A 14,312-nucleotide genomic window follows, 5' to 3' on the forward strand; every position below is an offset into this window, starting at 1 on the left:
ATTAATTGGAACATGGCTAGTCCATAGCAAAACACATCATCTAGCGACCACACCCTGCCCTTGCTGGACAAGAACACTGTCCCACTGGGGTTAGCTTCAGCTACATGGAGTAACAGAAGAATGCTCAGTCTCTAAAGTATGTTGCCATATGTTAAATTCTAGGCCTTAGAAGCAAACATCTGAAGAAATGACAAAAAAAATGCAGTCTTGAAATTACTAATTTTTAAGACACACAAGAAAGCAGAATTCCATTCACCCACCTAAAACAGGTGAGGATAAAACCTTATGATAAAGCATCTTCAAGAGTGCTTTAACAACAGAAAACCAAAGTAACTGATTACTGTAATATTAGTCACAATATAATTACTTCCATTACAGAACATGTGTGTTTAGTGGATACAAAATTAAAGACTTATGTATATGCAGTGTCAAGAATTAAAGCCAAACAGATTAACATACAGCTCCCACTTATATCAAGCATCTTTAAGGCTCCCTGATGAGGCTACTGTTCCAGGATTCAGCAAGACACGAAGAACCACATCTAAGATATTCCTTCTAAAAATAATGCATTTGGCACACAGAACTACACAGGGGTGGAATTTTAATAGATCAGTCCAAACCTACAGCAGAGATTTCACTGGTTGCCTTGTTTCCAGAACTGAAATGAATATGGATTAGAAAACCTTTATCACTATATACAGAATTCTCTTTAAAGGAAAGATCTAAGTTAAATATGCCATTTCCCACTAGAAAAAGAAACATGCACATTACATTAATATGGTGTCTAAAACCAAAACCTAGTAAATATAAACATGTTAATTCCTCAAGTACACCTACCTCCTGGTGTGTGTCAACTGCCAAGTCTTCCAATTTTAATTTCCTGAACTGTTAATGAATTCCTCTCCCATTTTTCACTTGGCTTCAAAAGATCCAAACAGATAAACCAAGTAACTAAACAGAGGAAACAGTTACATTAATTATATATTTCAATTCTTATCAAAAACTAGGAAAAATCTGAGAAGGAATACTCCAAACCTTAGCATTCTTAAGCTTTAAAATACTATCAGAAACATCATGGCATAACTTGGGGAAAAAGGTAGATCACAGTTCTCTGGAAAAAAAATTAAATCCTTTCCCCAAAGAAAAACACTCCTCAATGCTGTCCTTTTAAGAAGGAGAGTTGTTCGTTTAATTTTTCCCATCACTGTGGAATGTTCCAATTTATTTGACAAAAGAAAAATAAAAGTATCAGAGTGAGTCTTTTTTGGCAGAGCTGCATTTAAGCTACCTTGTTAATATCACACTTCAAAGTTTAAGGGACCTTTGACTCACAGTGGCATACTTCTGACCACACCACCTGTACAATGGTATTGTATTCAGATAAAAATCCAGTTCTCAGACTTTTGTGGTATTAAAGCCAAGACATTCCTTAAGCTTAAAAGAACTTTTACATTTCTTCCAAAGTAACTTTATTGCACAATTCATACACAAAGTTTAATATGCTGGAATGTCCTTAGCTATTAATACAACCCATAATGTTTAAATCACAATTTCACATTAAACCTGTAAGAAATCTTCACTTAATACAAGAAAGTTTAGTTTGTTCTAACGCCCCCCACCAACAGTTATTTGTAGTAATTCACATTTTCAAGGTCTAGCTTCTGGAACCCATTGCCATGTCCCTGCCGATGTGATTCCTTTTCCTTTTCCAAAATTTTTTGCTAAATGTAGCACTTCAGCCTAGGTAATACCAACCAGTATCAAATTACTAGTTTTGTAGTGTTATTATACCTATTCTCCCATATAACATACAGTACATGTATTTTACAAGGCACACATTACAGTACCTACATCACAGCAGTGTGAATTACAGCAACTTAATTTAAAAAAGCTGTACAGAATACAAAGTTTACTTTTTCACTATTTAAATAATTTTTGCATTAGTTTATATTGTAATTGCAAGTGTCATTACACTGCAATTAACAACCTGTTTGCATCATTACAAAATTACATTTTAAGAAGTTCATGTAAGTTCTCAGCAGAAAGTCAACTTATAAAATCTCAGTTCAGAAGTATAATTCTTGAAATACTCAAAAAATAAAGTTAGCTCGGAGCTTTAATTTAGATGCTCTTTCTGTTCCAGTGATATAAAAAGTTTAAGAAATTCAAAGGTTATTTTAAAGTTCTGAACATGGACTAATGAAAGCTTAAAAAGCAAAAAGAAACCAAACTGGTATGTGATTAGGAATATCTGTAAATATTTTAGTGGAAAATCCCTGACCGTGAACAATTTTCAGCCCAAATAATAACAGTCCTTATGCAACCAAACAGTTCATACATCTTCTGAACTATATCTCATTGATATCAAAGGATTAACAAAGGGAAAAAATTAGTTCTAAGCTATATACATTCATAAATGGATTTTTCAATAGTTAAATACAGATTTACACACTAAGCCATACTGGCTTTTAGATAAAACACACAAGAAGAGTACATTGCTTATCTGTCTTAACGTCTATGATAAATTTGACAACTGTGCTATATGCCAAGCTCAAATGGGTGCCATATGCTATTCACGTTCCTTAACAAACAGAAGTATATGAGAGAAATTCTCAAGATCTGGTACCCAATGTAATTAAAATATTCTGAAGCCAATTAAGAAAAACCCAAATATGCACACATCTTTTAGTTCTGAGCCTGTCTGTGATAAAAGGCCTTAGCCTTATGACATCATTGATTTCTACCAAGTATGGTAATTAAAAATGCAATCTTACAGTAAGCATGATTTATGCTGATACTCCTTCAAATGCCACATTTGAGTATTTTTCACTCAATAGCCTCAAGTTAAAAGAGTAGTATTTGTTAATACATATTAAAAAAAAAAATCATTATTTAATTCTCTACAATAGCAGTTGATTTCCATAACATTATTTATGCAAAAGGGGCTTAAGGTGGGTTTCCTGAATACTGACAATTTATTTTAGACTGTCTAATCTTAGCTCTTTAAAGATTTTACTCTGCTAGACACAAAAACACACTGTTGCACTCCAGTTGTAATATCCCTTTTCCCAAGTTGTCACATGCACATCTCACTACAAGCAACATTATTATTAAAGTTTCTGCTACATAAAAGCATATTGCACTTGTAGATATAAAGCACAGCACCCTTACTTAGATTATCACCTTATAAATCTTAGTATACCGTATAACTCTGATTTCATCACTTCAAAAACTCAAGCAGATAAAACCACAGCATCAGACTAAACTACACCTTAACTGCTAATTCAGATAAAGTAATTGTCTTCAGATATGCCTAATGTTTAAAAATAGTTCTGGCTGTTCTTGATCAAAAAACTATAAATTGATTTTTTTTTTTTTTTTTAGGGGTGGGTATGAAGCTGTTTAATCTAAGCTACTAAGACTATACTGAATATCATATTTAAAAAAATATTCTAAGAGATAATCTCGTTAGAAGAATAAAGGGAAGTGCACAAGTATACTTACAGAGCTGCCTACACTCTCCAAAACAGACTTAAAATAATTAATACTAAAACTTGTAACAGATCAGATTGAAATCAGTACCTGTAAACACTAAAAGCAGCAATAACTGGCTATGGAAGCACAGGCAGTTGGACATCTTCAAGTGTCAGCAGTAAAATTTCAAATTAATAATCACTAGTGCTCACATCACCTTTATTCACATTTGTCATGAAACTTAAAAGAACTGCTTTTAAGGGTAAGAGCTGTGAGGTCACGCCATCTGTCACAGTTCATCTTCTGTAGCAGTACACTGTGATGTTCCAACAGCAGTTAGTAGTTGTAGTTGTGCTGTTATAAATTGCTTCATCTAGTAGTTGAACTGTTAATATCAAAAGTTGTTGTTAAAATAAACTTTGTTAATGATCAAAGAGTTTACTGAAAATACAGATTAATAATTAAGACACTGCACACACATATACTGGCTCATATAACCTGTGTTTTAAAAGAGCAGCGTAGATTCACAGCAGCCAAGAGAAGAAAAAGACGGACTGTGGAAGAACGGCAACGAGAGGTAAAAACAGATGTTCGTGACAATGAAAGCTTCAAGTGCTTCTCTATTATCAGCTTGTTGGCCAGTGTCAGGGTCTGTGAGGCTGGCCCACCTCATCCACCATGTTAAGTATGTAAGTGGCGATATCATCTTCCGTAGGTGCATCTGAGACGACCCAAGAATCACTTGCCCCAGTCACCTGCCGACGGCAAACAGGACAGCTTCTGTGACGATCACTCCTGTTAGGAAGCCAGGGAAATTAGTATTTTTCATTGATGGTCTCTTCCTGGCCAGAAGCCGCCAAAAGAGCCCCCAAGCAAATGGAAAAAAAGACAAAAAAAAAAACAAAACAAAAAAACAAAGAACAAACAAAAGAAACAACCCCCCAAAACCAAACCGAAATAACCCAGTGAGAACTTCAAAGAATGATCAGGTTAACTGGATTAGACTATCTATATATTTTGTCATTTGTTTAAAAACTTTTTCTTTGTGGGGCAGGCTGGCCAACAATTCTGAATGTAGCTCCATTCTCTGAGTGATAAATTTGGAGTCATGTTGCCCATTATCAAGAATGCATCTATAGCTACCTGTTCAGAAGGTTAAATCCACAGCCTAAATTAATTCTTCCTATCTTTAGATATTCAGCTGAGATGCTTCAGAAACCAGTCCCCATAAGCTTCCTATATAAAGGGAAAAAAGAATCCATTTCCTGGGTCATTCAGCTCGCTGAAGTTTAGAATTGGTTCCTCAGGGTCCCTTCCCCTTATTTCAATTGCAAGCATAATATATGGAAAAAAAATCCCTCTGATAGCTATTTCCCAAGTAAGTGATAAAATATTCCAACTCCCCTTCATATTTGCATAGTCTTAAAACTATTGATTTTTTCTTTAAAAGTAAGCTTTCAATGGGATCTTGTGAGGCATAACATTCCAGCATCAACATAAACCTTCATATGTCTTTTCTAGTTTTTGAGCAAAAATACAGTAATTTCATTTTACAAGAATAAAAAGAGATCAGAAATCACAAACAAATGTGGAAAAGCACTTTCACATCTCTTTTTCCAAAATGAAATTCTTCATAAGATGTTGACAAATTCTGAAATCCTTCTTTCCTTCTGCTGCAGTCTGATTTTACTCAGGCTTATTATGTATCATATGTACATTAGCCTGCAACTATCTTCAGACATTAAAATATACGGGAACTAAGGAATCTGTCAGATCAAACTGAAACATGTCAGATAACCAGTACATACTACAAAATAATTAATATCTAATATGTATTACCATTTATCAATGCATTTCTGGCAGAAACTGTGAGCACACGGCAAGATTAAATCAGCACGCCCATCCATGCAGATGCAACATTCCTCTTCGTCTGTCAACTGTTTAACCCTGCAGAAAAGACGACAGTATTTTCTCCCAGGTAACTCACAATGTTTATGTTTATGCCCTAGTAGTAACTGCACTAGTCACTACATTTTTCATAATAATTAGTGATGGACAGAAAGGAACACCTGTGCTTATCTGCAGGGAATGCATAATTTTGTGAATGGACTAGTTGCATCATCCCAGCCTATGTCAGCAGGCATAGCCTCAAGCTACCAACAGACAGCAGTAAATGAACTAAATTAAGTTAGAATATGCATTTATTTTTTTTGTGTCATGTGGTGCTTTTGGTGTTGCAAAGGGTTATGCAAATCCTTTTTTTATACCAACAAGGAAATGTGAGAAGTTGTAGCTGCTACATATCACATGACTGGGCAAAAGAAGAGAAATGCTGTTTACATTAAAGGCAGAAGAACCTGCCTTCCTTTCACAGAGCGGCAGGCTGAGCCATTCATAATGAACTTTGTCAAATTTCTCTATACCAGCTTATGTCCTAGATAAAAACATGCATGTCAAGAGAATCGCTACTAGGATGCATGTTCATTAATTTCACATGCCATCAAAATGCCAAGAGCAAACTGCTCATTAGATTGAAAAAGCTGGTTTAAGCTTGCAATACACACCTCATGATTCTTCTTTCAAATCAGAACACTCTAAAGTTGACTGTTACCACAGCTTTTCCAGTTAAGGTTCTAGGTGTTCTTGTTGGGGGCGGGGGAAATTTAAAAATTAGATCAATCCATGGGACAGACATTTTCATTTTATCAGTATTCATTCTTTTTTCCCAAATAATAGATATCTGTATCTAAAGTTCCTAACAGTAGTAACTCAAATATTTGCATTATCAAGACTTCTCAAGAATGAAAAAGTGAAGAGAATCCTAAACTTTCACTGACCTAACTAGACATGTAAAGTTCCCTAATTTTATAGTCAAGGCTCACTTGCAAGACAGCCAAGTAAGTGTTCTGAAATTTCTAGGTTTTCTAGGAATCCTGATTTGGGAATCCCTTCTCTGACTTGGGGCACACAGGTAGCATTCTGGAAATAATTGCATTTCAGGAGAGGCTTTCCACCTTCATGACTATTGACCAGGCTGCTTCTGCTTAGGTACCTTGGGAGCTTGTCAAATACAGAGTAATTTTTGAGCTGTACAGATTCGCCAGATAATGGACAGCAACTGACAAAGCAAAACCAGCTTTTGTTTTATTCTTCAGTAGGTTTCCTTTTCAATTTGCTTTTTGAGAAAATACTTTAGAATGCTAGGAGATTTTTTTGTAGAACTACAGATGGTGATTTGCATACAGCGAGGACAACAGTCTCCAAAAAAACCTGTTTTTTGATCAGTTCACCATGTTCTTTGGACTTGCCCCTTTTCATTTCCCTCCCCCATGCAACTCTGAGTACTAATCTTTGATAATACTTCAATTTTTGAGATTTGCTGATGTATACACAAGCAATTATACATAAAATGTATGCCCTATTTATAAAGTTTCTGCAACCTAAGATTTAGACATAGGACTAGGTTTCTGAAGAAATGGTAAAATACAAGAGTGACAAACTAAGGAAATGCTTGTCTCTTCAGTAACAGAAAGCACAAACCACTTATGAATATTTTTGGAATGCTCCAAATAGGAAGTGTATGTTCCAGAGAAATGAGGTATTATTCCTGTGGAAGAAGTTAAGAAGAAGAATGAAACAGATAATATTTGCTATTTTTGGACAGTGACAGCAGCTCTTGCAGAGCTGAAAAATGTCTAAAGGTGAGAAGAATTAAGCAAATGGGAGTATATCACAGAAAAACAAACAGATTTCCTCAGCATAAAATATCTGAAGGTAATTCAGCCTGTACTTTCCTTAATGACTTGAAAAACGTGGATAAGATACAAGCTCATTAAATTCCAGCATATTAACAGCATATTAGAAAAGTATACTCTGTTGTTGTTATTTGTCACTAGTACTACCTCAAGCGATGAAGTTTACAAACACGAAGGATGCTTATCTTCCCCATCTCAAAATCTGAAAACTGAAAAAGAATCTCACCTAGGAAACCTTATAACTACTCACTGACTTTAGAAATATATAAAGTTAATTTGCAGAAGCATCTGGGGTTTTTTTGTTTGGTTTCTTTGTTTGAAGTAAAAGGCCATTTCCAGATTTAAATGTGTTCTAGTACAACCATGTGTCTTTGAGAAAGATCAGGAAAATAGGCTTCCCCAAACATGTCCACAATCTGCTACCTAATTCTGGCATTTTAATAACTCAGAATAGCCAATAGTTTAAGATTATTTGTTCCCAAACAAGAGAAACAGGAAATTAAATTAAAAAAACACATTCTGCAATCCACTAAGAAAACAGTGGGGTCTCATCTGTAAAGCAACTACACAGCCAACCCCTTTTTCATTCTAACAGCTGTGACATTCTAAAGACAGTTAACTAGCTCAGCAATTGTTTTGTTCACTGCTTGATATAGAGAATAATACCATTTACTACTTTTTCTGGTAAAATCTATCTCTACCTCATTTAAAACTGAGTTAGAACTCTGAATTAATTCAGAAGGTTAAAAGTAAGGAATTATTGGTAGCAACATTTCCAGACAGGGAAAGGGTGACAAGCTTCTTGCTGTTAAATTCAGTTTGAACTGAAGTTATTGCAGGTGTTGACCTCAGTCTTTTGCTTTTCCTCTAGTTAACAAAGCAGGATGTCAACATGTGTGAGACAGTTCACATTCTTCCAGTCTTACAAGTTAAATTATTATTGTAATTGATGAGTTTCTAGTGGCAACAGATGGGAACTTTCACATGCCAAAATGTAAAAGAGGAAGAGAAAGTTTAAGTGGAACAATAACAAAATCTGTTTAAACAAACACTGTCAAAACCCCTAGATTTGTAGCTTCAGCTGATTCCATTTCCTCCTGTTTCCTTATTCAGGGGATTCAACATATACCATGTTTATATTAGAACTGATCATTAAAATGATCGCTCTGAAGCTAAGGCATGGTAGCACCTACAGTATTTCACCCAAGTACACTACAGCTCTCTTGGTACAAGAAAAAATGTGCTATTCATGTTTGCGATGATACAAAGTCTGCATCTGCCAAGAGCACACAGTTTTGATCATTAGGTGTTTGTAATTCAGGATTTACACACAACTTCCAAAATATTTACGTTGTAACTGTGTCAGAAGCTAGAGTACATCAAAATACCTTCCCATCCACAAGCTGGCCTGACAAGATGACACAGACATCAAACTCTCAGCAGCTTCTTCAGAAGTACCACTCTGTGCAAGAACTCCTGCTGCTTGACTGGTGATGTCTTTATAAAGTTGAATGAATTGATACAAGTTCAAGATTCTGGAAGCTTCCACGATGCCACTTGTTTTATTTATCTTAAGATATAAGAATTGTTTACAATTACATATCAGATTTGTACTTGACATTGCTCAAAGTTCTTTTAATGCACTGCTATTCTCATGGCAGTAGCCACCTTCCCGAGCGTCTAGCACTATATTATTGCAGTCTGCTTCAATAAGAGTTAAGACCTGCAAATACAGCTATTTCATCATGGGGAATACATTTTTAGGGCAGGACAACTACCATCACTACTCAAATGGATTAAGTTTTGAGTAGGGACCTAATGACAGAAAAACTGGGCTAAACTTAGAAAAAAGAACAGAAAAAACGGTCATTTCATATTTGAACCTAAAATAGCCTACAGTGATGGCTGCTTTCATAAAAACTAAGAGCAAACAGAACATTACAATCTGTTAGTTTCAAAAAGTTTGACAGTTGGCTTGGGTGAAACTACATGTCAAGGTTGCTCAGTGGATTCAGGACCATTTAAGGATGCTACTTGATAGGATACAGAGGGGGGAAATCGCATTAGAATGAGCAAACTTGCAAAGTTTTGTCATGGTCTTCAAACTAAGTTAAACGTTTAACTTCTAGATTGGTTTTCTAAGGAATCAGAATACATATGGTTCCACTTGCTCAACTAATAATGCTTGGAATTGCTGACTAACTTCTACTACTATCAAACTACATAGTTCTCAGTTTGTTGTACTATTTAATTACCATGACTTGACCACACAAATCATCAGAATTCATAACTAATGGCCTGTAAGTGTTTCCTTGGAAGATATAATTCTTTTAAACTTAAATATGAAAATGTTTTTGTTAACCTGCTTTTTGCAGAAACTTAGAATTTAGATTTCATTTACCTCAAATAGTATCACTGAGTGCATCATCTGTATCAAAATATATACTCAAAATATCTGTAACAGGTTTTGGATTTTACCAGTAAAAGTGACAGTCCTCAAATATCTGTAAACAGAACTCTCACCAAATTAAAATTTTCAACAATCTTACTTTAGTACATATTATCCGAACGACCACCTTCCAGAAAGCAGAAGAGTCAGAACCAGGCTGCACTTCAAATAACAGATGCTTGTCTTGTCCAGAAGCCAATTTTGCAGTACTGAAATAAAGAAACATCAGTTTTACATCATCTGCCAGACATGCAAAGATCAGCAACATCAACCACTGTGGTATTATTTATTGTTCACCTATGTGCTCTTTATCCTTAAAGAGATTTTATCAATACTGCCCAGAAACATGAAACTAAAGAGAAATGACCTTCTTAGCATGTCATTAAATAAAAAATACCTGGTCCATTTCACTTTCAATTGCACAGTAAATTTCAGAAAATGACGTGCAAGTCTTTTGATCCAGCATCAGCAAGCATCCCTTACAGACATATTAATTTATATGTACTTTCACTGTTTACTGCAGTAACCATACAGCCTAGTGGTCCAATCTGAAAAGGTTGTTTCCCTACCATGTATGTAAGAAAAGCATGCAAGTATGAACACACGCTGATAAGGTGTATTTTTGTTAGTATATATTAATAATGAGGCAGTCAGGTGAAAGCTTAAGGTGACCCCGAGATTTTGGGGGTTTCGTATTTTTTAATGGAACATGGATACAAAGATCAATTCCATAAGAATGAGAACATGCTATGTTATAATCAGGCTGAACTGCAAAGAAATAAAAAACCTCTTTAATAACAATTGATATTTTGGAATTAATTATACTGAGTTATGCTTAGATTCTTGGCCAAAAAATAATGTTCTACTAAATCTACTTATGTGTCTACCCAGAAGACAGCTACCTGTTCTTGAAGGTCACTCTACAAGACTATTTCTATACTGAATACAAATTCACATTTAACATCAAACACTACCAAAAGCCACATGCTACAAAGTCCCTTTTCAGTGTATACATTTCCACTTCATATAATTTTATACCATAAATATTGGGTAAAAATGACAACTCTGGTTCTTTGTTCATTTCTTTTTACCATCAGTGTTTCAGTCAAATAAAAGGCAGGCTATGAAAAATCCTTACTTATGCAGCTTTTTGTTTGGGATTATCTTGGTCACTGGTTTCAGATAGCAAGGCACATCTCATCTTTAATGAAGAATAGCACTGCACGTCCACAAAGGTGCGAGATGGTCACAAACAGTTCTGTCTCAGGTACTACCTGAGTGTAGCTGTACTGTCTCTATAGGGCTCGTATTGCTACTTCCTACCCGAAGTGATGGGGAAAGGAAACAGCATGGCATCTTTAGGTGGCTGGTGGAGGCAGCAACAGTAAGGGAGACTGGTAACTCTAACAAAAAGATACTCCTAAACATCTACCTCTTGTGCACTTCTAAGGAAGAAGTAACCCTTGCTGGAAAAAGAACATTCGAGAAAAGTGAATTTAAGCAGGAGAACTGGCTTTAGTTTTGAAGTGTAATTACAACCATTATAGAAACTTTAAGAACTGAAGGAAACAATTCAAAACTGGATGGCCAGTTCTGGCTTAGCCAGCACAGGAGAATATAGTGCATACAAGGTCTCTGTAAAACATGAGAAAAAGAAGGAAACAAAGCAAGGCTTACACATCATTAAGTTCAGCTACTCTTCCCAGAAACTCTTCGTACGTTAGGAAACCACTTTCTTGAACCAGAGAGGCATGCTTTGCTACTTTTTCTGGCAACTTGTTAATTACAGTTTGTGTGTGGTTTGAAATTTGTTGACCCATGGTGAAGTTCTTCACCTCAGTTCCGTAGAAAGAAGTTCTCATCCACTTGTAGAGTCTCTGATAAAAATATTGTAGAGAGTTACATCTGTGTGTTTTATGAATGGCTACTCCCTCATTTTCTTTTAGTGTAAGAGTTTAGCTACCTACTAACCAGTCTTATTATTCTACAGTAATACAACTTGAACAGTCAAATCAGAAACAAAGCAGAACACTTAGAAAAGACTGGAATGTGGCGTTAAGAACTTATGAAAAATGTATTCTTTTGCTTACAGCAATACTTAAATATTTTTTTTCACGCAGATTCTTCAGCACCTCCAACACACATATAAACACATCCAATGAAATGGAAAAGAAAACCTTAATATGACAATGGTAATTTATTACAATCTTTGGTTTCCCTAAATATTTTTGCCTGTGAAAGTCAGAATGTCTACAAATAAGCATATCAATGTATGTCTATACACAGACATTACATTAGGAATTAGCTTTCTCACATCAGACTGACACTGGCAGATCAAAAGAACTCTCACAGCACTCTTAAACTGGTAAACCAAGGAATCCACACCAGCATAAACCAATTCAGAAACCTCCCTATGTGCACAAAACACTCCACTTTAGGATGTATTACAGATCTGACTTGCTCAGACCTCTCCAACTTGTATTTCACCTTTCCTTTACACTTGTATCTTTTTCCCTGAAAGTCTGTATTAGGATCCACACTATGCCTTCTGGTTCTGAGTCTTTATCCATTTCCTCTCCTTGATCCCTCTCATTTGTCACTCCCCCAACATTTCTCTTTGATCTTAGTCTTGAAATAGCAGAAGCACGCAAATTAACTCAGTGTGTACAGAGTTCATCACTTTTAATGCAAAACAGTAGTTCCATACCCTTTTAAGACTTCTACAGATAGAGGTCTGCAATGGCAAGCTAATTGCAAAACCTTATCTTAACTATGGAATAATCTGATACCAGGTGCATTACTAACACTTTTTGAGAGATGTCTCAGAAAATCAGAACTTCATCCTGCATGTACATACAACTGGGCATAAAACTAGCCAGTAATGTGGTCTACAGCTGTCAAGATCTTGCCATGGTGTAAGAAAAACACAGCACACGTGAAGTGAGTTCATATCAGAGCATTCTATTAACTATTCCGGTATTTCATACAAGAGAATTAACTTCCAACTTAATGTTTGGATTTTGACCTATTTCTATTCTCAGACTGGTGTATTCCCACTCAAGTCACTTTTCTCCTTCTGAATTCCCCTCCATCTTCCTGAGTTTGGCGGGCACACACCCAGAAGCCACACTGGCAGCACAACTTCTCCACAGCACAACCTTTCACCCCTCAAAGACAGCCTGTCCCGTATCTTCCAGTTTTTGTGCTCCCTCTAGCTGAAATGCATTCTTCCCGAGGAGCCAAGGTGCCGCCCGTGAGTCTACGGAACTCATAACCAACCTAACCCTGTACCACAGAAAAGTTTGGACAAAAAAAAAACCTGCAAAGATGCCTGCAGAAGCGTTTCCTTCTGTATATTCTTCCGGATCGGAAATACACCAACCCATACACAGATAAACGGGGCGTCCCAGGAGCCGCCTCCCTTTCCAGTCTCTCCGACGCGAGCGGACGAGGAGCGGGGCCGCGGGCGGCCCCGGTCAGCCCTCACGGCCCGCTCGCGGCCTCGCGACAGGCCGCGCGCACAGCCCCGCCTGCGTCACTCCCGCACGGCCCGGCGCGGAGGGGCGTGGCCCAGCTCCCCCCGCCCCGCGCCGTTTCCCGTGGCCGCCGTGCCCCCGGGGAACCGCCGCTCGGCCCTTCCCGCCCCAACGGTGGCGGCAGCGAGGCCCGACCGGGCTTTGCTCAGGGCGTCCGCACCCAACGGCTTCCCGTGCCCCGGGCCTTGCGCTCCACACCCCACCCTCCAACCCCCCCCGCCCGCGTCGCCGTGACTGCGGGCGGCGCGGCAGCCCCCGAGGGTCCGCGGCCGGAGGGCCCCGGCGGCAACCTCACCCCAGCGGCCCCGCATCCTGCTCGCCGCCGCCGGACTGCGACCGGGTCCGGGACCGGGACCGGAGCGAGACCGCTCCCCGCGCGCCCCGGCAGTCGGCCAGCGGCGCAGGCGCAGGGGCGGTGGCTCTCGGCGCGGCTCGGTGACGCCGCGCGCGGCTCGCGCTGTTGCCAGGACACGGCGGGCGCGGGGCCGGGCCGGGGCACCCGCTGCGCACCGGGCAGTCGGCGGGGGCGTTAGAGTTGAGCGGGGACGGCCCTGCCTGGGCATCCTTCCTGTTCTGCGGCAGGAATGGCGTGTAGAGCGGTGTTCTTTTGAGAAGAATCCTGTAATAGCTTGAGCGACCAAAACGGGGTAACCTGTCCGCAGGCGGGCCTTGTGCACCCTCAGCAGATGCCCACTCGGTGCTGCGCAGCCCGGGGTTCCCAGCGTCTGAAGGGGTGTAAGACGACTTGTACTATCCTCTCTTTTCTGTTAGCTCTAATAAATATCAATACAAATGATAATTCATGGAGTCTGGGTGTCTGCCTTGGTCAGCAACTGCTGGTGGAAAACACCCCACCCCAACCTGCCGTAACAGCCAGGGCTGGGGGGAAGAGAGAGCACCCTGCTCTGTGTGGAGGATGGGGGGGTTGGATGTGTGCGGCAGAGGTCAACGCTCACAGACCTTTTTACAAAATAACCCCAACACCCATAAATGATGATAAGCCATTTAGGAACAGAAATCCTAGAACATCCTCTAGGTCATGCACATCCTGATGCTTCAAGGTTTAATTCTAGAGTTGTGTTTGTTTGTTTGTTTGGG

At 38.6% G+C, this 14,312-nt stretch overlaps 1 protein-coding gene across 2 annotated transcripts; it reads right to left on the bottom strand.

Moving 5' to 3' along the window:
• Nucleotides 1–584: 584 nt before the first annotated feature.
• On the bottom strand, nt 585–13,974 carry RNF141 (ring finger protein 141). 2 transcript variants are annotated; one of them, XM_033006750.2, is made up of 6 exons: nt 13,510–13,974; nt 11,356–11,555; nt 9,779–9,887; nt 8,618–8,799; nt 5,314–5,421; nt 585–4,269 (listed from the first exon to the last, which is right to left on the bottom strand). In XM_033006750.2, exons 2-6 carry the CDS (start codon nt 11,538–11,540, stop codon nt 4,119–4,121), a joined length of 735 nt encoding a protein of 244 aa, XP_032862641.1. In that variant the 5' UTR covers nt 11,541–11,555; nt 13,510–13,974; the 3' UTR covers nt 585–4,118. The 2 variants fall into 2 exon arrangements, with proteins under 2 accessions (XP_032862641.1, XP_032862642.1); XM_033006751.2 differs by lacking the exon at nt 13,510–13,974 and adding an exon at nt 12,998–13,418.
• Nucleotides 13,975–14,312: the final 338 nt, after the last annotated feature.

The sequence above is a fragment of the Tyto alba genome, unplaced genomic scaffold (assembly GCF_018691265.1).
Source record: "Tyto alba isolate M040663 unplaced genomic scaffold, T.alba_DEE_v4.0 Super-Scaffold_8, whole genome shotgun sequence".
NCBI lineage: Eukaryota > Metazoa > Chordata > Aves > Strigiformes > Tytonidae > Tyto > Tyto alba.